Source organism: Epinephelus moara, chromosome 9 (assembly GCF_006386435.1).
Source record: "Epinephelus moara isolate mb chromosome 9, YSFRI_EMoa_1.0, whole genome shotgun sequence".
Taxonomy (NCBI): Eukaryota; Metazoa; Chordata; class Actinopteri; order Perciformes; family Serranidae; genus Epinephelus; species Epinephelus moara.
In genome coordinates this window covers 16,934,448-16,960,988 of record NC_065514.1, presented here as the reverse complement: position 1 = coordinate 16,960,988, position 26,541 = coordinate 16,934,448, and the positions used below count along the sequence as shown (strand labels likewise).

Below are 26,541 nucleotides of genomic sequence, written 5' to 3'. Positions count from 1 at the left end.
GCCTGTTGCTGTCCTGCCGTGCCAGCTCGAGCCGTGTGCTCCCGGAGGAAAACATCCCTCTCATCATCCAGAGGACCCAAAAGGAGGAGAGCACATTTGCAAAACTATCCCAGTTGCAACAAGGCGAAGTTACGTCTGGATAAGAAAGTAAAGCGACTTTTACTTTAAGACAATGTAGTGATTTGCTTCCTGCGCTTTCTTTCAACCGGCTGCAGACAGTCACCAAAGCTTCCGGAGGGCGCAGCACAACCTGCAACTTTGCTGAAATGATGCTCAACTTTTCCCTCCGTGCATTGCTCCCAGTCATCGCACTGACTGTTCTTACAGCTGTTGAAGGTGAGATTTATGTCTGCTTTTGATGAGCTGCTGCTGAATTTATTCATCTATTGATCAAGAGTGTTGGAGGAGACCCAGGAAATGTCTTCACATATATGAAAATAACTGGGCTGGAAGTAGCCTAAAGGCTTCAGCTGTGTTTACAAGGAAACATTAATGAAGATGAAATGAGTACATATGCTCTTGTGGATGCTTTGATGATCTGAACACACAGAAATTTGAATTTCAAGATGTGCTTTTATTGGAGTTTTGGTGCAATCTCACACATGAACAAAATAAGACAGTATGCTGTTTCCTGTGGTTAGCACTTTTTGGTCTTTTTTGGAAGACCCCTACATGATTATGCAGTTATTAGGAAGATAGTAGGAGGATATATTTGAGTAGTGAGCCTTAAATATAAAGAACCAGTTTCGTAAATTTTGGGGGATTTTAGGACCATTTCGTGACTGGCTTTGTAAGGATGTGAGCTGTGTTTTCCTATTTCTGAAGATTTTAAAGTCACTACCCATGCCCTGTGTCCATTTCATTGTCCCTCTGTCTGAATGAAAGTGACAGCACGCTCTCCGGTGTGCATCGGCAAACCTCATCTGTGGGATTAAAGAGGCCTGAAGCTGTGGTTGCACAGCTGTTCCTCTGGTTGTTTAAAGATAACCTGCATTGGGAGCTATGGAGTCACAGTAAGCTTGTCTGTCTCTCTGTGATACTGATATCATGCGAGAGTCTACTTCCTGAGATTGCCTGGGTTTATATCTGCCCGTGGTATCTGTGTGTGCATTTTTCATCATACATAATGTGGGGACCGCTGTATTTCTGCTGGTGCAGGACTCAGCTGTGCAGCTGTGCTCTTAATGCGTGTCTAAGTGATAGAGTTCAGCCTTTGATATCTCGCCTGCATGGGAGCCGATGAATATGCATGGCGGCCTTATCTTACAGTCCAGTCACAGATGTTGTGTCAGCGAGCCCGTCTGAGGTCGAACTAACATTTACAACAGTAGCTGAAATAGTTCTTCTGATGTCACAAGTCAGGATACTTCAGGGGATCCAGCCAGGACTCACCAAATTGATATCTGATCAATAAATAATATGTTCAGTGAAGCACAGCAGTGTGTATCAGGACTAATTTTATACATCAGATCAAAGGAATTTTGGGAAGGCTTCATTCAAACACTTTTATTTTAATGTTTACCAGAATGTGAGTGTGAGCATTACTTACAATCATCATCTCAGCATGGACTATGTCCTTTCTTGCTTTTTTGTCAGCTTTGCTTGAGCCTCTTTTGTGTTTTCTTCATTCCATGAATTGCTCTGACCTGCAGCATACCCCTGTGATGTGATAGGGGCCAGTCAGTATGAGGATACATTATAAAAGGATGGATTTACAACCTTGAGACAGCCGTTGGATCTATTAAAGGGGCTTTTTTCTGACAAGCAACAAAAGTACTATTTGTACAGAAAAATTGAAGGTATTCAGACGTGCTTGTTGGAGTAGAATACTGACTAGAGCTACATTGATTTGTCTTAAAATTGTTTGGTCGATCAACATAACAATAATAGGCAACTATTTTGATAATCAATTAATTTCTAAAGTAAAATTATGTTTCCAGCCTCTCAAATATAGAGATTTCTTGCCACTTCCTGCCTGGTATAAGTTTTTCCCCCAACTCTCTTTATTGGGGTTTTCAAAGTTAAACAAACAGTGGCAGGCGTATAAAAGTAAAAACAGAATTTCTGGTACAAAAATGTAGAAAATAAAAGTCAAAAATCAAAAATACCTTTAAAGGAAATGGCCACTTTAGAATGAAAATACAGACACTACTTACTGACCCTCATGCCGACAAGAAGTCCAGTGTAGTTTTTTAATCCACAAAACTTGTTCGGGGTATCGGAGGATAACAGCTAGCCGGATTTTTCCATACGTAATTTACTCCACTTTTATAGCATAATTTCTCACCGTGGTCAGTTAGCCTGCAGGCGTGCTGTGTTTACATGCGCGAGACTCGAGAACATTCAGAGACGTTCTTGTTCTCGAGTATCGTGAGTTGCATTGCATTACGATGGACGGACGAGCCATTCTGACGTTTTTGAAATGCATTAGCGGAGTTTTATTACATTTTCAATATGATTTTGGACATAGGTTCCATGCACTTCAAGTGTATGGAAAAATCCGGCTAGCTGTTATCCTCCGATACCCCGAACGAGTTTTGTGGATTAAAAAACTACACTGGACTTCTTGTCGGCATGAGGGTCAGTAAGTACTGTCTGTATTGTCATTCTAAAGAGGTCATTTCCTTTAAAGGTGGTTTGTCATACATGTAAAGAAAAAGACATAAGTTTGCAAAATAAAAGATTTACGAGTAAAACATATCGTTCTGGGGCGTTGGTGGCTTAGTGGATAAAGCAGGTGCCCCATGTCATCCCCTCTCTCTCTCCCCCTTTCATGCTTAACTGTCCTATCTATTAAAGGCAAAATGCCCCAAAAAATATCTTTGAAAAAAACAAAAACATATCGTTCTGTTTAGCGTTCTATTTCAAACAATTAAAAAAAGACATTGAATAGATAAACAGTTCTAAAAAAAAATTAAATAAAGCTGGGAAAAATTTGGAAAGATGTCAGATTGAACATGTTTTGTGTCATTTAAACTAGGCTAGTTAAGGGAAGAACTTAGTGTATCCCTCTTAATGTGGTCTAGAAACGGTTGCCAGATCTGATAGAATTTGTTTTGACACCCTCTTAAGGAGAATTTAATCTTTTCCAAATGTAGGTGGTGTTTCACATCCTTTACAGCAGGAGCCTGTGTTTGCCTCCAATTCAATAATATCAATGTACATGCTCGTAGGGTTACAAATAACATCATATTATGTTGGGAGCTGGTAACACAAGATCAGAACCTTTTGATACCAAAGAGTGAGGTCAGTGGATCAGGATCCACAGGTCGCCCCAGGACGTTTGATAACAACTGAAAAATATTTTGCCAATATCATTTTTAAAGAAAATCTTTGTGATTTGGACAAAACAAGAGATTTTAAGACAAGATTTTGGCTTTGAGAGGCTGGGAGGGACATTTTTCACTATTTTCTAACATTTTATAAAACCAACAATTAATCTAGAAGATAATTTGCAGATTAATTGACAATGAAAATAGTAGTTGCAGGCCTAGTACTGATGATAAAAGCAGCTCCAAAGCACAGACATCTACTGAAGAATAATTTCCCAACTTAAGGCCAAAGTCAGCATTTATAAAACTAAAATTTGATTAAAACTTACCAGGGTTAGGAATCAAGTCCTTTGATTGTGATGTTTTAACTATTCATTCGTGTTTATGGCTGAAAGCCAATAATCATCTAAAAGTGGAAACCTCAGAACTGGATCATCACCAAAATCTAATTAGTTGATTCTTGGCCTGGGGCCTATTTTAAAAGGCCTGTTCATAGATAAACTCCCTCCCCCTTAGCAGAGATAATAAAGGGTCCCACTAAATGTCAGTTTATTTAAACAAGTTAGACGGTTGGGTTTCCGTTCTGACAGCCCCAGGTATAGACTGATTCGCAGCAGCAGATAGCATTGATGCACAGTCGGATCACCTTTGCATTCTGTTTCACTTGAGGATATGCACATGCGATGTGTACCAGCCAATATCTACTCTGACCTTTTAATGTAAAACTCCTTCAGGCATCAGTCTGATCCCTGGAATCCATGAGACAGTTTCCTCTGTACTTTTTTGAGTGCTACATTTTTCATATCAACTCTGACATCTGTGTCTTTTATAGATTTTCCTTTGCCTTCAGAAAGAAAATTGATTTATATATGGATATGTTCATGAAATATGGTTAGAAAACCAGAAAAGAATTATGTATCACTTCTGAAACCTTTAGGGGAGGAAAAGGTGTTTTGCATTATCGTACGTTTACCTTCAGATAAATTATTTTTATGATATAGAGAAATTTGCACATTAATTCTGGATAACTTTAACACGGGCGCTGGCACAACACCAAGTGTCTTTGGCAGGAGGAGGTTCGGAGCTGTCGCACACAGCATCCTGTTGGGACAAACAGTCATCCTGCGGAAGTTAGAGGGAGGCTTTTTACCACACAGACTCTGCATTTGCCATTCTCTTTATTGCAGTGCATAGAAGTAGTACGTGGAGAGTGGAAAAATGTTATTTCTGTTAAGTTTAAATGAGACCTTGGCTGCATAGAGTACCACATAAGAGTTATAAACATAGTATTCCTATGTTTTAGTGCTAGAAATGAAAACTATAATGAAGAATATAATGTGTTCAATTCCCTGAAATAGAGCCATTTAGCAGTAGTGTGTCATTTGGCTGAACACTTAATATGCGACCTGTGGATTTAGTATAATTGTTACCATCTGGTTATATTGTATACAATAGAGATGACGCTGTATGGTCTTTTCCCATCAGTCTAACCATGGGCAGATAATGAGACAATAGGCTCCTGGGCACAAATACACTAAGGGCCTCAACATCTCTCCTACATACGAGCAAGACACATAGATTTTGTGGTTTTGCCTCTTTTTTTGTTGTTGTATTGAATCTCTTTATAGTCATTGTAAAGGTTGGGTACCCTACTTTTAGGGGAACCGTCCAAATTATGTTGGTACTACAGAGTGCTGATTCACATTAAATCCATTGCTGCAAAATGTTGGCACATCTGGGTGAGAACGCTAGGCTTAGGGTGCTTTCAGACCTAGAGTTGTCTTGCTTTGGTCCGAATCAGGGACTAATTTTGTTACAAAGTTGCATAATTGCCTAGAGTTCGTTTGTGTTCTCACGGCAGCATTTACAAGCGGAACAGATGAAATGCTTTGCGCAAGAAAGCGGCTCTTGATTAGTCAGAATTTCCTTGTGGGAAAAATCCAGGAAGTAAACAAAACATTGAAGAAGAGTACACTTGCAAGATAAATGTGACACTTTCTAATGTCACAATGGAGGGACAACTACGCAGGTTGATTTTAGCGCTGCTCATCGTGGACTATATTGCTGTCATTGTTCATTTTAGCCAAACCATACAGTTTGAAAACGAGGCGCGGCTCCAACTAGAAAACAATGTTTTGATGCATTGGATGTGCTGAATGTGCATATTAAGGCAGTACAGGAGGAGGTGCACATTAATAATCCTCCAGGACTGTAACATGCTCATGTGTAACCCAAACAATGTGTCATGTGACTGCAGTTGGTTCGGATCGAAGTCAGAACACGTTCTCACCACAAACGAACCGCACCAGAGTTTGTTTGTAACCAGACCGGGACCACCTCTTCAAGAAGGTCTCAGCCCGTTTTTTTTTTTTGTTGCGCACCTGAGTGCGATTGCTGTGTTCACACCTGCCCAAACAAACTGCACTTAGGTGACAAACGAACTTGACTTTGATTGAACCGACCGAACCTAACAGGGCAGGTGTGAAAGCACCCTAAAACAAGAGCCAAAAGTGCCATGAAGCACCCCAAAGCCTGAAAGCCAGCCACAGAACTCTGAAGCCAGCAACAGAACTCAGCAGAGCCACCGCAACAGAAGAAACCTCAGACAGGAGGCTGAAGCTCTCCGAATCTATTAAGCCTTTGTTGGCTTCCCAGCAAGCCAAAAATGAAACTGAAGCTAATGTGGCGGTCAGTGCTGCCACGATAGTTTCAGCATCTGGAAGAAGACAGAAGATTAGTACTATATGTGACTAGAAAAGAGCAAAGCAGCAGAAATGCATTTTTAGTTGATTACTTTACCCCTGCAGCTTGTTCAAAAATCAAATATTTGTTGGTACAGAAAAAGTGAAGGTACCATTGGGTGCCAGTGCCGAATTAGAGGTACTGGAACTAGTACCGGTATCAGTTCAATACCCTATGGTATCAAACCCTAGTCACAATGCATCTTTTTGTGGTTTTGTGTTTCTTGGCAGTTGCTTTGCATCTCTTTGTCGACATTTTAAGTCCTTTCTTGGTTGATATGTGTTATAGTAATTTGACTGACATTTTGCAAATGAAGGCCATGGGGGCCCCTGACACATGGAGCCCCTGAGCCTGTGCCTGGTTGGCCCGTTCAGTAATCCATCCATAAGTTCAACAACACTGAGCACTGTCATTCGACTGTTGTTTCTGCACTACGTAGAAGTGAATCACCTTGGAGGTGCATTTTGTTAGTTCAAAGTGTTTTGCTAATGGTCATCTGATTAGTCTCTTTAACTTTTAGAGACAGAATTAGCCGGGGTTTTAAGTTGCTTGAAAGGCAGTGTAAGCGAAAATGTGCTCAGCATTATTAAACGGTTAAAAAAAATCCCAGCAGTAATGATGGTCCTAAAAATTAATGATCTAAATGTTGCAGCAATTAATTTTAGGTGTTTTTTCATAGAGTTGACGTTCAAAAGAGCAGATCAATCTGTCTCCTTGCACACTTAAAGGAAGCACTCTTACTATTAAAGGCCAAACCTAACTGTTCCATCCTATTTACATGCCTGACCCTCCTCTCTCCTGTTTGTCTTAATTCTTACATCTCTCCGCCACAAACACTTTGTGTGTTTTCCTTTGCTCTCCTCTTTTCCTGTGCAGGAACTACACTGTGAAATGTGCCATGTTTCCTGCATCAACAACTAATTTTCTTTACCCTGAGTCCCACTGCCCTTTGCTCCTCACAGTGACCTACCTGCCATCACCACTTATTCTTAATCCCTGCAGAACTCACCCCCGTCCTTGACCCTTTGATTTGTTTCTCCAGCTGTGAGTCCTTTGTCAACATTCGTCATCCTGCCATCGTCATCAAAGGTTCTCAATTAAAATAACTGACTGATTTTTTAAGTGGCAACTGTGTGAATCTTAAAAGCAGATTTGAAACGTAACACTGAAAGGTTAAGTAGTTATTGCACTAATCTCTATTTGTAAATTCTCTCTTCCCAGTTGCTGAAAGTCAGAAGGTTGCCATGGACACTGGGACATCCTCCACCCCATCTCCAGTTTATCCCACTGTCAACTTTCAGGTTCTCAATGTGAACCACATGTTTCTGAGGCAAGACAGCCCCGAGCCATCGGGGAACTCCAGCCTGAAGACTCAGACTCAGACTTTTCTCATCACTGGTAAAGGCACTGAGCTCCTCCAGCCAGCTGTCAACACTTCATACGGCCCCCTTACAGTGGACGCCCCGATTCCTCCAGACCTGCTCCTCAGTGGGCGCACGATCCTGCCAGTCATTTTGGCCCGCCAGGTTCGTTCCTCATCTCCTGTTGTCAAGATTCTCTTCCACATGCCCACTGAAAGTGGCATCACTGTTGGGCAAGAAAGGACAGGGTCTGGAGAAGATAATGGCAAGAGAGGTGCTGGAACCAAGGCGAAGGAAGGAGCTCACTGTGTGACGGCTTATGCCTTCTGGGAGACAAGGGAAGTTCGTGGGGCGTGCCTTGTGTCTCCAGGTGGATTTTGTGTGGCACAGCTGAAGCCAGAACCCGCCTGGTTCAGCTCAGGCAGCCGATCTGGCAGCTCTAGCAGGGAAGCAGGAAGGACCGAAGGAATTAAAGGTCTTCAGGGGAACCTTGTGGAGGTCTACTTCCAGAGTCGCAGGGATCAGACAGGCCAGTGTACCCCACAGGATAGCCTGCAACGTGTTGGCGTGGGAAGAGGAAGAGACTCTGGAGGATCAGGGACACCGATGAGGCGGATAGGAAGTGTCAATTTGCTCAGAACTCCACCAGGGAACCCAACCTTTTTTCGACTGAGACTGGGAGGCGCAGTGGTCATTCAGACCTCTTCTAAGCCCCTGAAGGCCACAGACGTGGCAACTTTCTATGTCTTCCTGGCGAGCACATCGACTCTGGAAAGTTTCACACTCAGGTGAGAAATCTCCACTTTTTCTTTTGCTTTCCTTTTGCTCTTAAAATACAGGAGTGAAACTATTTTATCGCATGCCTCTGGTGAACAAAGAATCCAAAAACTGAGAAAATTCTTGTTGAGTTAGAGTCATAGGGGTAAAAGGGTAAGGAGCTCAGAGGGCTCGGAGTAGAGCCACTGCTCCTTCGTGTCTTAAGGGGTCAGTTGAGGTGGTTCATGCATCCGATCAGGATGCCTACTGGGCGCCTCCCTTTAGAGGTGTTCCTGGCACGTCCAACTGGTAGGAGGCCCCGGGGCAGACCCAGAACACGCTGGAAGGATTCCATATCTCATCTAGCCTGGGGGTGGAGGAGCTAGAAAACGTGTCTGGGGAGAAGGATGTCTGGAATACTTAGCTCAGCCTGCTGCCCCGACAACCCGGCTTCGGATAAGTGGTTGAAAATGGATGGATGGATGAATGAATGGGGACCACATTTAACAACAGCAAAACTTTATCAAGACATAAATTTACAAACTTTCACAGAGCTCCTGCAGTATAATCTAAGTGTCATTTATACAGTCGTATCCTCAGTTCTTCCCAAACACATGCACTTCCTCCCACCTTACCATTCAAAACGCTTCTGCATAAACAGTCTCGCACACAAACGAGAAGCGTGCCTACCAACATCACATTTTCGCCATGCATAACTACATTAAGCATAAGGAAGTGTAGCTGAAAATGCCACTCTCAGAAAACATTATAATTATTCAACTATGTTGCTGAGTCTGCAGAGGCCAAGAGTTTAGGAGGAGTCACATAAAATTTAATTGTCACTGAAACGTATGAAGCAGAAAAAGAGACTGAAACCAAGTTGAATCACCATGATGAACGGTGTATTTGAGCATCTTCATGAAGGATAAGCTCCATGCATTTAAATGGTTACTTAAGGCACTTGAATACTGATGGGGCTCGCCATCAAGGCCGTTCAGTAAAATGCTTGAGCGCCAACATGACTTGTGTTGTCTGCCAGTTTCACTGGCTTCATAAATTACTGACATGTTATATCCTGTCTACTTCAACTTCTCAGTTAGTGGGGGAGTTATGGAGAGCACTCTTCCATAAACAGGGAAATAATTGGCAAATGATTCACTGGTTTCCATATCTCAACATCCCACTAACATTTCAACAAGGTTCTCTGGGTATTTGACTTCATAAATAATGCATCTATTTAATGGAGCAGGAAAACAAATAACTAACATCTCCCTCACTCCTGTGGGTGAAAGTGAAGTTAATATAAAAGCAGCCGTGTTGCACTGACACCCACAGTTCAATCTGTTTCAAAGTTTCTGCTTTCTGCCTTTTGATGCACATCACTGAGTGGAGTAAAATCGTTTTTTATCAGTATGTTTCAGATCAGTGAAGTGTAAATCCATCGCAGCGAGGTTTCCAGTCTTTATTCAGCTTAATGGTTTTGTTTGAAACGCAAGACAAATTTTTCTCTAATCCCATGATTTAGTGATATCATGCTGCAAACAACATACCAACCCCGCAGTAATCTGCGGCAGGATGCAGGAAAATGGAGAGGAATGTTAAGATATGTGTATTAATCCATAGGGCACATAGTTAAACCTGTGGCTGTGTGTCAGTAAATCCTTTCTCAAACATCATACTTACCATCCACAGGCACAAACATGCCTGCACACACGGACCCACTGACCTGAATGTAGCTTTGCTAGCATTGTTGAAATTACATGATACAAGATTTAGTAGAGACGCTGACCCTTTAACATTTTCTGTTGTTTTGACTATTTGGAAGGATTTATAGACTCTCCACCTAAAATTCCCCAAATTCTGACTCACTGACCGAACCGATGAAGTTCTTCCAGTCAGGTCAGTGATTTCACTCCGTGTATTCCTGACCTACTGCCACATTCAGAATGAGATTGAACAAGAAGAGGCGACTGAGTCCAGAGGTTTAGTCCAAGTGAAGGCTAGCTCTGAGGAGCTTGGCAAAGTGATTGATTCCTCCTGGGAGAAATCCCTGCTCTACTTCGCTCTTTGGCTCAAGATTGAGTCCACTCCAGCAGGGTTAGGCCAGATAATCTGTGGCCCTGATTGAAAATGAATCAAGAGGTTAACCCTTTAGGGTAGAGATGATGTGGGCTGACTGCCAGGATTAACCATGTCGATCTGTTGGCGGTTTGCAAGGCCATCACACCCACCTGTTAAACACACAGGCAGCTCGTAAGCACCACATTTTTTATTAAAAATCATCTATTTTTAAAATTGGCATCACATGGAATGATGAACATTTCATCAGATTAATATCAAACTTTTTGTGAGCTCTTCAGAAAGTGAAAATGTACAGTGTTGGAATATCAATGAAACACAAGATGCCATAGACTTAGTAAGTTCATATCGTTTCTTTCTATTCCTGCAACCACACTCAAAGTGGTTTACTCTACATGCCACATTCTCACACTGATGACAAAGGTTTCAGGAGCAATTTGGGGTTCAGTGTCTTGCCCAAGGACACTTCGACATGCGGACTGAAAGAGCCAGGCATTGATCGCAGATCTTTCAATCAGTGGACGACCTGCTCTACCTCCTGAGCCACAGCCACCCCCAAATATCCGCAGACAACACAGTTCCAAAAAAGAAAAAACTCCTTTTCTCCTGCATGAATGGCTGATGAAATTAAGAGGCAAAGAAAAGAGTTGCTCCAACTTTCACACTTTTAAACAAAGAGATTGACAGAGTCTGGTAAAACAGCAGTGGAGAGTTGTTCACTTTACTGGTCGATATCCATTCCGCCGTCACCCAACCCCCACCTGTGGTCATGAACTCTGGGTACTGACTGACAAAGACAAAGAGCGAGGACAGAAGTGGTCGAAATGAGGTTGCTCCGCGGGGAGGCTTGTGTGTGCTTGTGGGCAAGAAACTCAGTGATCCGGGAAGATTCTGGCATTGAGTTACTGCTCCTCCACGCTCAACAGGAGCCAGTTGAAGTGGTTCGTACCCCTGGGAAGGATGGTCATCAGGTGCTGTTGTCACTGTGACGCTGAGCTCGACAAGCAGCAGGAAAATGAGTCAGTGGGTGTAGGTAGTTTGGTTAAAGGTCCAGTGTGTGGGATTTAGGAGTGTCTTTTGGCAGAAATGGTATATAATATTCATAATATTGTTTTATCTAGTGTGTAATCACCTGAAATTAAGAAGTGTTATGTTTTCCTTACCACAGAATGAGCCATTTATATCTACATACACAGGAGGTCCTCTTTGAGGAGAGTCCACCACGTTGTTTATACAGTGACCTAGAATGGACAAACCAAACTCTCTTTAAATAGGGCCCTTAGCCTTTTCGTGTCAGCCGCTGTAGTTCTTCGACATGCATATTGAAGAAGTTTCAGCTCTGTAACCTCACTGCAAGATGCCACTAAAGCCCCATTTCCATCGAGCAGTACGGTACAGTTGAGTTTGGTGTGCTTTTTTTCTGTTTCCACTGTGAAAAGTTGTGGATGGTACCAATGGAACTGTTCTGTACTGTCCCCTTTTTGGTCACCCCTCTGTTGGGGTACCTAGCACACAGATCCTGTACTAAAAGGTGGCGCTGTTCTTACAGTGGAGAGTTTTATTAGTGGTGGGCTACGGCAACACTAAACCCCCGAGCTTGCGTTGGAAGGACTAAATGCTCAAACCCGCTATTTTTAAATATCCCATGGAGAGAGACTCTCACTGCAGCCTGTTCTATTTTGTCCTGAAAATGTCTGTGTGCAGCCTCGTTCTGCGGATGATAAATAAGGGAACAGACTTTCATCTGTGTCACTGGTAATGAGGAAATACAGTGAGTGCTGGATGGAGCCGTGAGTGACAATAACCCCGCCCACATTTAATGGTACTGTTTGTAGTGGAAATGCTAGGGTCTAGGGACCATGTCTGAAGGGTTACTTTTGGTTCCAAAGGTACCATACTGAAAGTGTTTGGTGGAAATGTGGCTTGAAATCAACACACTGGAGCTTTAAAATGGGATTTACAAGAAACAAATGTAAAACTTAAAAAAACAAAAACAAAATTTATCATTCGTTAAAACTCATTTTTGATTGAATTATGATTGAAAAAGAAAAAAAAAACAATTTTCCAAAATGAGTTTTCACTTTTTTAGTTTTCTTAGTCTGCCTGCTTGATCTACATAATCAAATTAAATGTTTATAGTTTTTACATTTCAAATATTCATTCACGTCTTTAATGGCCTAAAATGTAACACAAAGATTTTGCCTTTGGCTACAAGGTTTATTCCAGAAAATGATTTTCTGCACAAGCATGTCTTCATCAAGCATTCATTGAATTGTCAACTTGCTTCAAAGACCAATCATGTGTGTGTGTGTGTGTGTGTGTGTGTGCTTGCTTTCTATGTTTTGCCTGTCAAACAACTCTGACCTTGACCCAGTCTCAATAGTTATTGATCAGTCTGTTTGCTGTTTGATTACAAATGAGTATTTCTAAGCGTGTGTGCTGAGCATGAGGGCAGTCATACTGACCCTTACTGTAGCGTGAATAGATTTTGTATCTTCCCGTCTGTCAGTTTAAATGTTCTTCAGCTATTTGAATACTGTTCCGTTGCTGAAATGACAAACTACAGGTTGTTAAAAGAGGAATAGACAGATTGATTGCTTTAAAATAGCAGGTTGCCTCACCCAACCATTACCGGGCAGCAAATGTGTAAAGAAAAAAGAAGAATTTCTGCAATAATTTCCAAGTATATTATCTTCTTTTCAAGTCTTTGTTTGGGGGGAAGTGGTTTATTAATTGAATCTATCACTTTCAGACTGTGAAGTGGATGGAGTGGAGGGCTGCTGCTAGAAACTGACACATCTAATAAATCTGGAGTTTGTGTCTGAACATGCTGATGGCAGAAACAGAATTCATAGTAGACATAATGAAAGTGTGGATCTGTCTTTCCTTGGTTCAACAGATGGGACAAGTGACGAAAGTTTAATGGCATTTTAAATGTATTTACTTAAGCTTTCATTTTGTTCTGACAATAAGCATCCTCTCATGACCAAATTCGACCTGTTGTCACATGGATGTCACACATAACACAAGTTTGCAAACCTAGTACAACACCTTACTGAGGCTGAGGTTGAGGCTTTGAGATTATTCTCAGCGTTAATATATCCTGCAGACAAAACCACGGGAGCTGAGTGACGCTCTTCAGTAAGCATGAGCTGAATTCCCTCTGGAACATTTCCAGCACCTCGTTGAATCCCCGCCATGAGGAAATTGGCCTGTTTTGGAAACGCACAAGGCTCCCACCCCGTAGCTAGGTGTCTGTGTGAGTGCTGATTAGTGAATCATTGCATTTTAAACGTGCATCAGAAGCGTTTTGTGTCCCCATTATCACTTTTCAGCCCGGGACTTAAATAACTGCTCTGTGATCCCGTCCAATAATATTTGACTCGACGATTTAGCAGAGAGACATATGCTTTGAAAAACAAAGGCTTAGTGATTGTTGGACCTCCAGCACTGTCTGGTCCATTCACATTATTTATAATAAGCGTTGTATCTCCCCTAGCAGAGTGATGTGTGTGTCTGAATCAGACACCTGATTAACTGATTCCCAGTTGTCCCCAGGGCTAATGGGAATAAATACCCCCGCTAATTCTCAGTCTGCTGGCAGCCTGCAATACATCAGCCTGTCTGTGACTCACCTCGTTAGGCTCACACAAACAAACACATACAAAGCACACACATGTATACACCGAAAAAAACACATGCTTATCGAAAGGGAAGGTACACAAGCAACAAAACGCAAACCTTGGTATCCTCCCATAGACTTACATTTAATAATTGTGGTAGCATATACCACATCCCAAAGGTGCTCTATTGGGTTGAGATCTGGTGACTGTGGAGGCCATTGGAGTACAGTGAACTCATTGTCATGTTCAAGAAACCAGTTTGAGATGATTTGAGCTTTGTGACATGGTGCGTTATCCTGCTGGAAGTAGCCATCAGAAGACGGGTACACTGTGGTCATAAAGGGATGGACACGGTCAGCAACAATACTCAGGTAGGCTGTGGTGTTTAAACCATGCTCATTTGGTACTAAGGGGCCCAAAGTGTGCCAAGAAAATATCCCCCACACCATTACACCACCACCAGCAGCCTGAACCGTTGATACAAGGCAGGATGGATCCATGGTCTTCTGCAGACCTTGGTTGTAACCAGTGTTATTTGAGATCCTGTTGCCTTTCTATCATCTTGAACCAGTCTGGCCATTCTCCTCTGACCTCTGGCATCAACAAGGCATTTTCACCCAGACAACTGCTGCTCATTTTCTCTTTTTCAGACCATCCTCTGTAAACCCTAGAGATGGTTGTGTGTGAAAATCCCAGTAGATCAGCAGTTTCTGAAATACTCACTTAAATCACCTTTCTTCCCCATTCTGATGCTCGGTTTGAACCTCAGCAGGTCGTCTTGACCATGTCTATCACTTTACACACCTCACATCAAACCTGAGTTACTTAATCAAGTCATGAGTAAAAGTCATGCTTTGCACTAATTGGATTATGTGTATTTATTTATTTCTGTATTTACTGCAGGGCAACAGTGAAAACAGGCCTATCATTCAGTGCGGCGCGGCCCAGTGACTCAGCGCTGTGGGACATCGTAGTGGAGCCTGGCAGTGGAGTGACTCCCAACACTGTCTCCGTCGTCTGCCAGAGGAAGGTTGCTATCACGGCAAAGAGGTCAGTCGTGTTCTCTCTCTACTCACAGAAAACTATCTTTATCTTTTGGCACTCTCAATGCTACCCTAAGGAAAGCAATCAGTTATCATGAAAAACTAATATCAACATTTCATTTTACTGGAAAAGTAATAATTTATGGCCTTGCACTTGGTGTTGTCTACACAGTATGGTATTTGTAAACGGTCAACTTCACATTTTAATCTGTGTGAAAGACTCTTACTGTATTATTTTTCACGTAGACTTGCTTTAGTCAGTAGAGGTAAGAGAGCACCCATGTGTATCTCCAAAAATCAGCGCAAGAAGAAATTAGTTTTTCATACCCATTCTGCTTTTTGCAGATTCTCTTTTGTGCAGGAGTTCTTCCTTGAGGATTGACCGTTCATCTGCAGACACTTGATGTCTAACACTCAGAATATTAAAAAGATCCTGCAGGAACTAGAACATTTAAAACAGCAATGGGAGGAACAAATCCATGACATCAAATAAACCATTGTTTCTCATAGTGCGTCCCGCGGGCCAGTGGCAGTCCTTAGAAACATTGTGTGCGGCCCCTGAATGTGATATGAATTGCTTTCATTATATTTTAATTATCTGGGGTTCATTTCAATACTTTAACTTTCAATCTTGTACATTTAATACACTACTAGACTACCGCATCAAACTGTGCCCCCTCAAAGACACATCTGTCAGGTTAGAGGCAACTTGGAGAAAGCTACAAGTTACCTGGCAACTAGGGGCACCTCACAAGTGTCATAGGATTTACGTTCTGTCATCAATGCTAGTGCTGTTAGCTAAAGTTAGCGATTTCGGTGGATAACTCGCACCTGCATTCATATGCATGAACAGATATGTCACAGACATATCCTCAATCATATGTTGGCTCCCTAAATTAGCACTCAGTAAGTTTCATTAGGATGCACTGAAGAGATTAAAGGTATTAATGGTGCAATGGTATTGATAGTTATTTATTACAATGGTTACTTTACAGAATAATATGTCAAGTTTATTCGTAGAGCACATTTAAAAGCAACAAACGCTGACCAAAGTGCTTTAAAAAAGAGAATGAATAAAACACAGCAATGATCAAAAATAAAAACACAGACATAAATAAGAAAGTATTGGTACATTTTTAAAAGGAATAGAATATCTATTAAAATTGTAACACAAACAGCCTTGCAAAAACAACAAAAGAAATACAAACAAAGAAAAACAGAAGTGGCAGGCAAATCTTGTTTAAGAAATGGGTTTAAATGGTATCAATGGAGGGGTACGATCTAATTGTTAGTGGTAACTATTTCACAGTATAGGCCCAACAACTGACCCTTCGCTAAGTCCTGCCCCCAGATGCAGACTGACCAATCATAGCGTAGCATTAAGTCAGCTCAGACCAGTCGACCAGTCGTTTCAGATTTCCTTCATTTTCAGGCTGGTTTTGTGGATTTGGAGCTAAATGTTGTGCCTGGGGCACGTCGTGTATTAATGATACTCGTTACCTGGAGAGGTTGGAAAAAGATATACGTTTCCTCCCTGTTCCAAAACCAAAATCAAACCCTGAAAAGTGTAGGGTTAGCTAGCTAGCTACTGAAGATATAGCCTACTGAATGTACACACATGCTGCTTTTGCTTTTTAATGATTATAACAGTGACAATAGCTCAGTCCATAGGGACTTGGGTTGGGAACTGGAGGGTCGCTGGTTCAAGTCCCCATCCGGACCAAATGTGGAGAGTGGACTGGTGGCTGGAGAGGTGCCAGTTCACCTCCTGGGCACTGCCAGGGTGCCCTTGAGCAAGGCACTGAACTCCCCAACTGCTTGGGGCACCTGACCAAGGGCAGCCCCTTCACTCTGACATCTCTCCACTTTGTGCATGTATAGGTCCTGTGTGTGTATTTCGGACCTGTGTGTTAATGACAACGAAGTGAAAAACTTGAATTGAATTTCCCCTCAGGGGGATTAATAAAGTATATATATTAAAAAAAAAAGGCTGACCCTGCTGTACAGGAACCAGTGAAAGGAAGCCGGAAACTTTGCTGATATTCAACCAGCTGTGTGTCATCGCAGTGTGTGCAGATGAAAGGTGTTTGCCTTCCCCAGAGCTCCCCGACAGTCCAGCAGTGGAGGTCTGAGCGCTGGCTGTGGCACCGTGGGGGAAGCCAAACACTGTTCAAACACTGTTCTTAGTGAGGGGTCAACACTTGATCATCTTTGGTTTTTAACTAAATAAGTATATCTTTATCTTTTTGCACTCTCAATAAACTCTGCTGCTACCTGCTAGAAAAAAGAGAGAGCAAAAAAGAAAAATGAAGGGGAAATGGCTTAAATGATCTGCCAATTTATATCTAGTACCTTCTTTTTTTCCTCTCTACATTCATGTAACTATGGAATTTCATATATTATTTCATGTACTACAGTATCTGTGTCCTCAGTTTTCATTGGATGTCTGTTTTTCTTACCTTATCTGATGTTAATTCAAATATTTGGTCTATTAGCAACTGTATTTACCTCAAAAAATAAATTCCTAGTCCATTTAAGTTGTGACCCCCATAGGACCACCCCTTTAATGTGACTAAAATAAATTGAAAATGAGAAATTTAAACAGCAGCAGTAAATAAATCAAAGTGCTGTTGAAGTGCTTCTGCTTAATGAATATTAATTCCATAGCATTTTCACTGCCTGACTTACCAGGTACACACCAGTTGATTAAAACAGTTTTGCCTGATGCTGGCGTTGGCACACACCAACAGCCACCTCTGCCCAGCAACCTCCCGCCCACACAGTCACACACCACCCGCCGTCCGTCCGACCCACTTATCCGTAATCATCCATAATCACGGCTACGTTATCCAGGCTTAAGCGCTTGCACGTTCAGAAGGGGAGATTAGGAAGGAGAGATATTTCAAGTCATGTCCCTTGTGCTGAGCTCCCACCAGGACACACACACACACACACACACACACACACACACACACACATACACACACAAACACTCCCACCACTGTGCTTTGAAGTGATGATACGTCCAGGGGTTTAAAGTCCCCCTAATAGATGGATTTCCAGGAAATAGGGACATTAACCCCTTCTGTCTTTCTCTGTCTCGCTCTCACACTCTCTCTCGCAGTATTTTCCACGTTTTTCTGAGTCCATTTAATTCAAGAAAGTACAGGAAGACAAGGACCACATCCAAGAAATGATGTGGTTTTTTTCCCCGTTAAAGGGGTTTTTTGGGGGAGTTTTTCCTTATCTGCTGTGAGGGTCCAAAGGACAGAGGGATGTCGTATGCTGTAAAGCCCTGTGAGGCAAATTGTGATTTGTGATATTGGGCTTTATAAATAAAATTGATTGATTGATTGATTGATTGATTGATGTAGACATTTTAGTTGGACTTAATGTGGAACAAGTTCTTTGTGCATGCTTTCATGCATATGCGCCCCAGACACGCATCACTTCATGTTGTAAAGGTACAAAGACACAGATACATCAGCTATCTTTAATTCCACACAACATATTAACAGAATTTCTTTTTTTCTAGTTTTGTCTAGTTGGATATGTGGCATATGGAGTTCAAACTGGATCAGTTACCCGCTATAGGGGGGCTCCTTAACTTGGTTGTTAAAGAAATAGTTTGTCATTTTGGGAAATACTTGGTAGAGAAAACGATTGCTACCACTCTTAAGTTTGTACGGTAAGTTTGAAGCAACAGTCAGCAGCCAGTTAGCTTAGCTTAGCATAAAAACTGGGAGCAGGGGTGACACCTAGCCTGGCTCTGGCCAGACATAAAAACAAAAATCTGACTATTCATCGTTTATTCATTGTTTTACAGTGCCAGGCTAGCTGTTTCCCATTGTTTCCAGTCTTTATGCTAAGCTTCATTAGCGAGCTGTTGGCGATGGTTTCATACTTAGGCTGCGTTCCCATGCTCCTCAGAAGTTCTAATTTTCTGAGTTTTTAAAGTGTTTTTCAGACTGTGCCAGGTAGCCAAAATGACCTGGCCCAGAACTATCCTGAAGTCGGCATGCCGGATGAAATTATCTGGGCCGGGTCCGGTTGCCCGACTCGGCTGAGACTCAGCTTGAATGAGGCTCCAGAATCAGGCCAATCAGCTTGGCCATTTCTGGCTACCGGCATTGCCATGACTAGGCTGTTATCAGAAATAACCTGGCCCAGCATCGGCCCAAACTTGGCATGCCGGATGAAATTAGCCGGCCACATGCAGTTGCCTGACTCGGCTGAGACTTGGTATGAATGACGCTCCAGAATCAGGCCAAATCAGCTGGCACGATTCTGGCCGCCGACACTGCCATCACAGGGTTATTGCTCAGAGCTTTTAAAAAACATTATGATAACAGTTTGAAGCTTTATATTATTGATTTTGCCCCAGACTTGTTTCTGCAATGTTGCTTTACCTAACTTATTATCAGGGTTAATGCTAATAAATAACTTTTCCAACTAATTTGGATTTACTGGTCCATCTACATACCAACCTTCACCTATGGTCATGAGCTCTGGGTAGTGATCGAAAGAATGACATTGCGGATACAAACAGCCAAAATGAGTTTCCTCCGTGGGGTGGCTGGGCTCAGCCTTAGAGATAGGGTGGGGAGCTCAGACATCTGGAGGGAGCTTGGAGTAGAGCCGCTGCTTCTTGGGATCGAAAGGGGTCAGTTGAGGTGGTTCGGGCATCTGATCAGGATTCGTCTTGGGTGCCTCCTGTTGGAGGTATTCTGGGCACGTCCCACTGGTAGGAGGCCCCGGGGCAGACCCAGAACATACTGGAGGGATACATATCTCATCTGGCCTGGGAACGCCTTGGGGTCCACCAGGAGGAGCTGGAAAGCGTTGCTGTGGAGAGGGACGTCTGGGGTGCTTTGTTTGACCTCAACTCAGTAACTAAAGTGTACCAAAATTTTCACAGACTTTCCGAGTTGTTGTTGACTTGAGGGGGCATTCATGTGAATTTTCCCAGTCACATTATTCCGACGATAAGCATATTTCCCAAACTGTTGACTTCTTCTTTTTAAAAGTGATGTTCATATACCTGCCAGGTTGTTTTGGTAACTTCTCATACTGTGTAGGCCAGTGTTCCCAAGGCTTGTTTTCATCTTTGTGGTGCTCCCTGGTCTCCTTTTTCACTTGTCAGACTTTTTTGTGAGGCTGTCAGTGAAGTGACTCAGCAGAAGTTTCTCTTTGTGGAGCTACAACGTGGTATCACTGACCCTCTCTCCCCCGTCTCACTCTCGGAGAAGGGAGAAGTACATTAGAAACAGATTTTCACTGAAATAGTTCTCATAAGCTGAAAGAGAAAAGGCCGTAATTGAACTCAGCTTGAATCGCGAGTCTACTGCCTGGAGCATCAGTCGTAGTGTAGCGCTTAATATGATTTTTGATTTTATAATATCTGCGGTCAGTACTATTAATCTTTAACCACGCAGTCCAAAGCTTATTGACGCAGACAAGCAAAAAATAAGAACTGGCCTTGAGTTCCTTATGAACATTTCTTTACATTCATTTAAGCGTCTGTGCTCGTCCTTGTTGCTGCTTTTCAGTATTTGTGCCTTTTTAAAATGCAAGTTTTAGCAATGTACTGTCGAGGTTCATTGTTTTGCCTTATGCAAAGTTTTGCTCCACTTCAAAGTGCCACGGTCCCATTCACATTCTGCTCTATTTTCCCTTTGATCTGCTCCTACTGGCAGGTATGCCTACACACTCCCCAGCATCAAATAACATCACATGCCATTTCTTTGACAATCCTTTGACCAGAATACTTGGCTCAAGTCTCTGCCAGCTCTCTTAATCTCCCCTCCACACTCTCACCTTATTCTTCCATCTGCTGACGGAAATGAGACCTCATGTGTATTGCGCTCACTTTTGCTTCAAACTCCACAGTTTGTTTTTCACAAATTTCAGAGTTTTTTTTTTTTTTTGTTTCTTAGGCAGTGTCTCTTTTACAAATATTTACATTTCTCTCCCACGGAACACGAGAGAGTACACACACACAGCTCATCTCAGCTCCTTCTGCATTGAAGTATCTTTCGCTCCTGACACTAGTGTTTTATAAAAACTAAATAAAACTGACAGCTTTCAGTGGGTTGATAACAAATATTCAGCAGGACAGCATTCAGTGTCTGTCAAATTGAAATGACACCTGCTTGTCTTCGTTATTTAACCCGCATCGCTTCTACTAATTTAACAGTAGACTGAACAAAACAATCCTCAACAATAGACTAATTTAGCTTTGGATATGGTGCAAACACTCACCAGTATTACTCTCCAAATAGACACCAGAGTTGACATTCTTTTAGTGGTGATTGTAATAAAACCTGACCTCTGTGTCGGCAGAGGGTAAGGGCTAGTTCATGCTTCCTTTATTATTATAAACCCTTGATTAAAATTCATTTTAGTTCAGTTGTTATTCATGCTCCTATAATATATTCAGTGAGCCATGTTTGAGCCATGTTTTTTTCTTGTACTATTTTTGGTCGTATGGATCAGTGTGCATTTATTATATTGATCTGTTCTGTACATATGACATCTATTGCACGTCTGTCCGTCCTGGGAGAGGGATCCCTCCTCAGTTGCTCCTCCTGTTCAAGGGATTTTTTGGGGAGTTTTTCCTTATCCACTGTGAAGGTCCAAAGGACAGAGGGATGTCGTATGCTGTAAAGCCCTCTGAGGCTAATTGTCATTTGTGATTTTGGGCTTTATAAATAAAATTGAATTGTTTCAGTTAATGTCCAACCCAAGACACAATGTAGCTTTAAAATGTATGTGTCCAGAAAGATTTGAATGCAGCCTTAAAAGCAATGGTTCCCAACTGTTCCAGCCATGGGGTGCAGCTTTCTCCTCAGTCATTAGTTCGAAGGTCCCATAGTTTAATACATTCAGCGTCATACTTGCGTTCAGCCATGTCATCGAGCTAGTTTGCTGTCCTTCTCAAGTAGCTGTCGGTTAGTCACTCACTCTACAGAAGAAAATGGCACTTCAAAATAAAAGCTCTGTGCTGAAAATTTACTGTACTTAAAAATAAAGTGTGAGTCATTTGTGGTCCATTCAGAATGGGCCCACGACCCACCAGTTTGGAACCACTGCTTTAAAGCAAGACTATGTAACTCTGGATTTACAGACATTAAAGGGGACCTGTGATGCTTTTCCTTATTTTCTATATATAATTTAACTGTGTTGGATGTTCATATTAATCATTGCCAAAGTTTCAAGATTAATGCATGTTAAAGTAATCCAAAACCCAAGTGAAACCTCAGGCATTAGACTGTTCTGAATACTCTGTTTCCAATGTGTTTTCTACTTTTGACACAAGATGGCGTCATCTCACGATGGATTGCTTTATATGATCATCTGCTGCAAGCTCGCTACTGCAAGTCTTCACATTGCATAGCCCACACTATTACATGTAGCTAAGGGTGGGGGGGTAATTGATTGAATTGATCTTTTTTAAGTCCAGTAGATACATTTTGCTGCAGTAAAAATGTCTGAAGCTAGATGAACAGACTAAAAACTATCTTATTAGGTGAAACAGATTATGACAAAGTTGTCCATTGGGGACATAACTGTCAAAAAATTGACATAGCTGACCAAAGATAATAAATCGCAATATATTTTATCGCAATACTCAGCATATCGCAACATAATGAAAATCACAATAGTTTTGTATCGTGACTTAAGTGTTATGATAAAATTGTATCGTGGATCCTCTGGTGATTATAATCCCTAGTAGCTACATGCTAACGTCAGGGAATTATGTAATCTTGGTTGCTGATGTTGTTGATTTCTTCCTGATTTTGGATCATATTCCTGCTGGAACACGTGCTGTTGAGCCGATGTTAGTTTAAAAGTTTTCGTTAGTTATTCTTTCATGGTAGAAAGTGCTGCTTTACTCAGTTATAGTCCTTTTCTTAGCTGCAATGATGGTGCAGAGATGTTGAGTTGTGGAAGACCTGGAAGCATGGGCTTTTTCATGAGGGGGGCTTAAAGACACTGGAGCTAAAATGGAAGGATTCAGACAGAGATTGCATACAGTTGTTCCAGCACAGACAGTATGAGGAAAATAAAGTGTTTTTTGAGCATTAAAGCATGTAAACATGTTTCAGAAGAAATCCAAATTACATGTATTAGCCTGAAAATAAGCATAATAGGTCCCCTTTAAAGGTGAAGTCAGCGACACTGGAGAGAGACTGTTGACAAACCACTTATGAGTTCACTTATGTGTTAGCTTGTGCCAAGTTTCTGACTTTCGACGGCCATTCCCCTGTCCTGTGCATGAGCAAAATACCCCCTGTTGCTCATTGGCAGGAGTAGTGTTGTGTGGCAAGATCCAAGCCACTTTGTTTCCCATTTACAGAGCCAAGGCTGTGTATGAGCAACAGACTGTGAGGAGATATTAGCTAAATTTGAAAAGTTTACCGCATTAGAATCACTGCACCTTTAAAGCCACCTTTGCCCACTAAATATACCCTCAGCCTCACTCGTCAGGTGTTGCTAATGCTTAACAATATTAACAAACTTTTGATGGATTTTGTGGTGTAACTGGCATTACGGAGCCAGTTCACTGACTTAATGACTCTTTTTTTACTTTTGCTACTGTTGCAGTATGTTTTAGTGTTTGGCATCATCCCATGATAACAACTCGTGGCCTTACTGGCAGCTGTTCAGCAAAGGTTACCTAAGCCTGCTTCAACTTGTCTAACCCTGTTGTATTTTAATTTTGTTTTTCTCTAAATAGGGGTCTTCTGGAAGTTTTACAACTGGACTTTGTGCCAAAAGATGTTTCGGAGCAGGCTGAGAGTCAGACGATCTCCTGGCGTCTGGAGTTGCCGGGGAACGTCAAGGATGTGGGAATGATGCGGATCTACACGACTCAGAGGGATTATGTGGGGCTGGCACCTCTGGTCATGGTGAGGACAATATCGGTGTTAAATTGTGTGGGCTTTCTACATATACATACATTGTAGTCTTATTGATCCTGATGTTTGTGGGGGGAGGAGGCCTTATTACGGCATAGGATGACGAGGAGCTGTTAATTGTAGGTCACTTGGCATTGCCACAGGTGGAACATTATGGCGGGGCATGAAAGGGTCTCCCACTTCCGTACTCACTCTTGATTAAATTGGTATTTATTGCCTCAATAAAAGACAGTTTCAGGCACTAAACCTCCTGATGATTTCCTTTACGTATAAAAAAGATGATATCATTTGGAGTTTACTTATTAGTAAGCAGTTTTTTGGTCTATTCACCTGCAAGTAAAGGACAACTCCTGGTTGTAGAAGCAAGAGCCACATCTCTTGATCATGCAGATGTTGCAGTCTTTGTTGTGCCATCTGGATGTGAGACACGATTGGCCTCCTTATTAAAATGTCCACCATTTCTATCATTAATTAGCGTTTTCTGGTCTTACTGTTGATTGTCGCTGTTGATGTAGTTGTTCCTCCGTGTCAAATTATTATACTTCTGCACAGCAAGTTTCAAGTCACCTCTGCCTGTCTGTGTGCGCCAGACATTTTATCATCTGTGAAGCATTAATATTACTTTTGATGCTCAGACTGATTCCCCGCGGCTGTGTGTACTCGAAAACCTTTACATCTCGAGACAACCGGTAGATATTACGAGGTACAATCGGTGCATGTCTGTCTTTGACAGGAGATTCAGTGGGTTATTTCATGCTACAATAGTCAACATGAATCAGACATACATTGGGGAGCAAATATGTTTCATCTCAGTCACTTACAGGATTCACATGAGGGAAGAAACATTTTTTTTCTCTCATGCACCAGTGGAGGAAATAGACTTATTAAGTGGGCTGTGGTGTTTTTCCTTTCGAGTAAAGTTGTCGTAGCTTTATGTTTATAGCAGAACAAATTACTGCTACAACCACATGTGAACAGAAAATGTACATTTATTAGTTATTATTGAAGGAAAGTGAAGGAAAGGCATGTTGGCAAAGAGGTGTTTGCATGTTCTTCCCGTGTTAATGAAGTCTTATCCCCCTCACATATAACTCTATAAGGTGAGACACTACAGGTGAATAGGGTAAAATTTTAAAATAATAGATGTCATCATGAAACATCCTCAGTTGATTACTTACAATAGTATGAAAAAAAAATGTATTACAAGTTTTTAAAATTTTAATGTTTAATTATGCAAATTAGGCATTATCTCATTAAATATGTGCTAATTTGCATATATGTTAGGAAGATAAATCTGAACATCTGATAAAGCCAGGTGCAAAAAAATGTTTTCATTTTGTTTACATATAAGATGAGAAAGAAATTGCAGAATGATTTAAGGATTTCTGCTTTTATTACCTAGAAAATCAAAATATACTGACCATAGCCTTAAAAAAATCGATTTTTGCCATATTTTTGGGAATAAAATGTCACATAAATCAGGCTAGGAATGATTTATTAAGAAATCCCTCTGTAAATATCTTCAGAATATAGCGAGGTGTATAACTGGAAAGTTTGGTGTATATAGTGTAGGTGCTACAGAGGCTGTGATGTTCGACTTGGAGTATGACAAAAAACTCATTTTGAGAAAACGGCATTCAAAGATTGACAGAGGGGAATTTAATACATTTCTATTGGAAACATTGCTCACAAACAGAATAAATGTTCAGGTCCTTAGTAATAATAATATAGTATTTCAAGCTAATGAAAATTGATCATTTGATAACATGACAGGCATATAATGCCTACAACTGTACCCAACTAATGAACATATTGGCCTACACTGCACAATGCTAACTGTTTGGTAAATTCAGGAGAAACTTACTGCCGCAAGTAGACAAAATGTAATAAAATAAACGTCTAAATGTATAATTTGAATATTTTCCTTATAGCAGTTTGAAAGTATAAATAGCCTATTCAAGGAGTAAACTAGCCCAAAATCTCAAAATTGACCCATGCATGAAAAATAGATGTTTTTGCCTGCCATGTCTCGCCATAAAGGATTTAGCACTTATAGTCACTGAATGAACAATAACTGAAGGAATGATTGAACGCACCATACCAAGGCTTACCATAGAGGATAAATATAACTCTGTTTGAAGCACAGAAGCAGATTTAAACAGAGCAGAACTACGAGATGAACTTGATCACTGCGAGCCAGATTACTGGGGATCTCTGCAGAAACATCGGACGTCGAGATCTCTCAGTGTGACACTGGCAGCACCGCAGAGCGTTAATATTGTTTTCTGATTCTGTCTGACTCCTGATCCACTGGCTTATGTTTGGGTCAGTGTCGCAGTCTGAACTAGAGCATGTCCTTTTTGAATTGCGGTCAGCAGCTGTCAGGCCGACAGAGTTCAGAATGTGAATCTGCCCGGGAACATCTGCCGAGTGTTTCCTGATCTACAAGCATCAGGAGGAGGGGAAAAAAAACTCTGATCACCCAGAGCTCCTTACACACACACTCTGCCACTACCTATAATAGATTAAAAGGACCTTATCAGAGATCTTGTAAACTGGGAAGTAGTTGTAAATCCATGTTGAAGGAGGAGTCAAAGTGTAAAAATAATCAGACTGGATGTTTAAGAGCTAAGCTGCTGCTGGAGGTGGGCACAAAGTGGGAAAATGGGTGTCTGAGTTGTGATCCAGTGACACAATACAGCAGAGGATTTATTTTCATCCAGGTGTGTGAGTCTGTGAGAGAC

At 41.6% G+C, this 26,541-nt stretch overlaps 1 protein-coding gene across 1 annotated transcript in view; it reads left to right on the top strand.

The window, feature by feature from the left end:
• Positions 1-26,541, top strand: part of si:dkey-1d7.3 (transmembrane protein 132D) — a 48,695-nt gene continuing 22,154 nt past the window's right edge. The window contains exons 1-4 of the mRNA XM_050053565.1: positions 1-336; positions 7,236-8,163; positions 14,737-14,883; positions 23,617-23,788. Of these exons, the coding sequence (XP_049909522.1) occupies positions 267-336; positions 7,236-8,163; positions 14,737-14,883; positions 23,617-23,788 (1,317 nt within the window). The 5' untranslated portion in view covers positions 1-266. The remainder of the gene's footprint in view (positions 337-7,235; positions 8,164-14,736; positions 14,884-23,616; positions 23,789-26,541) is intronic.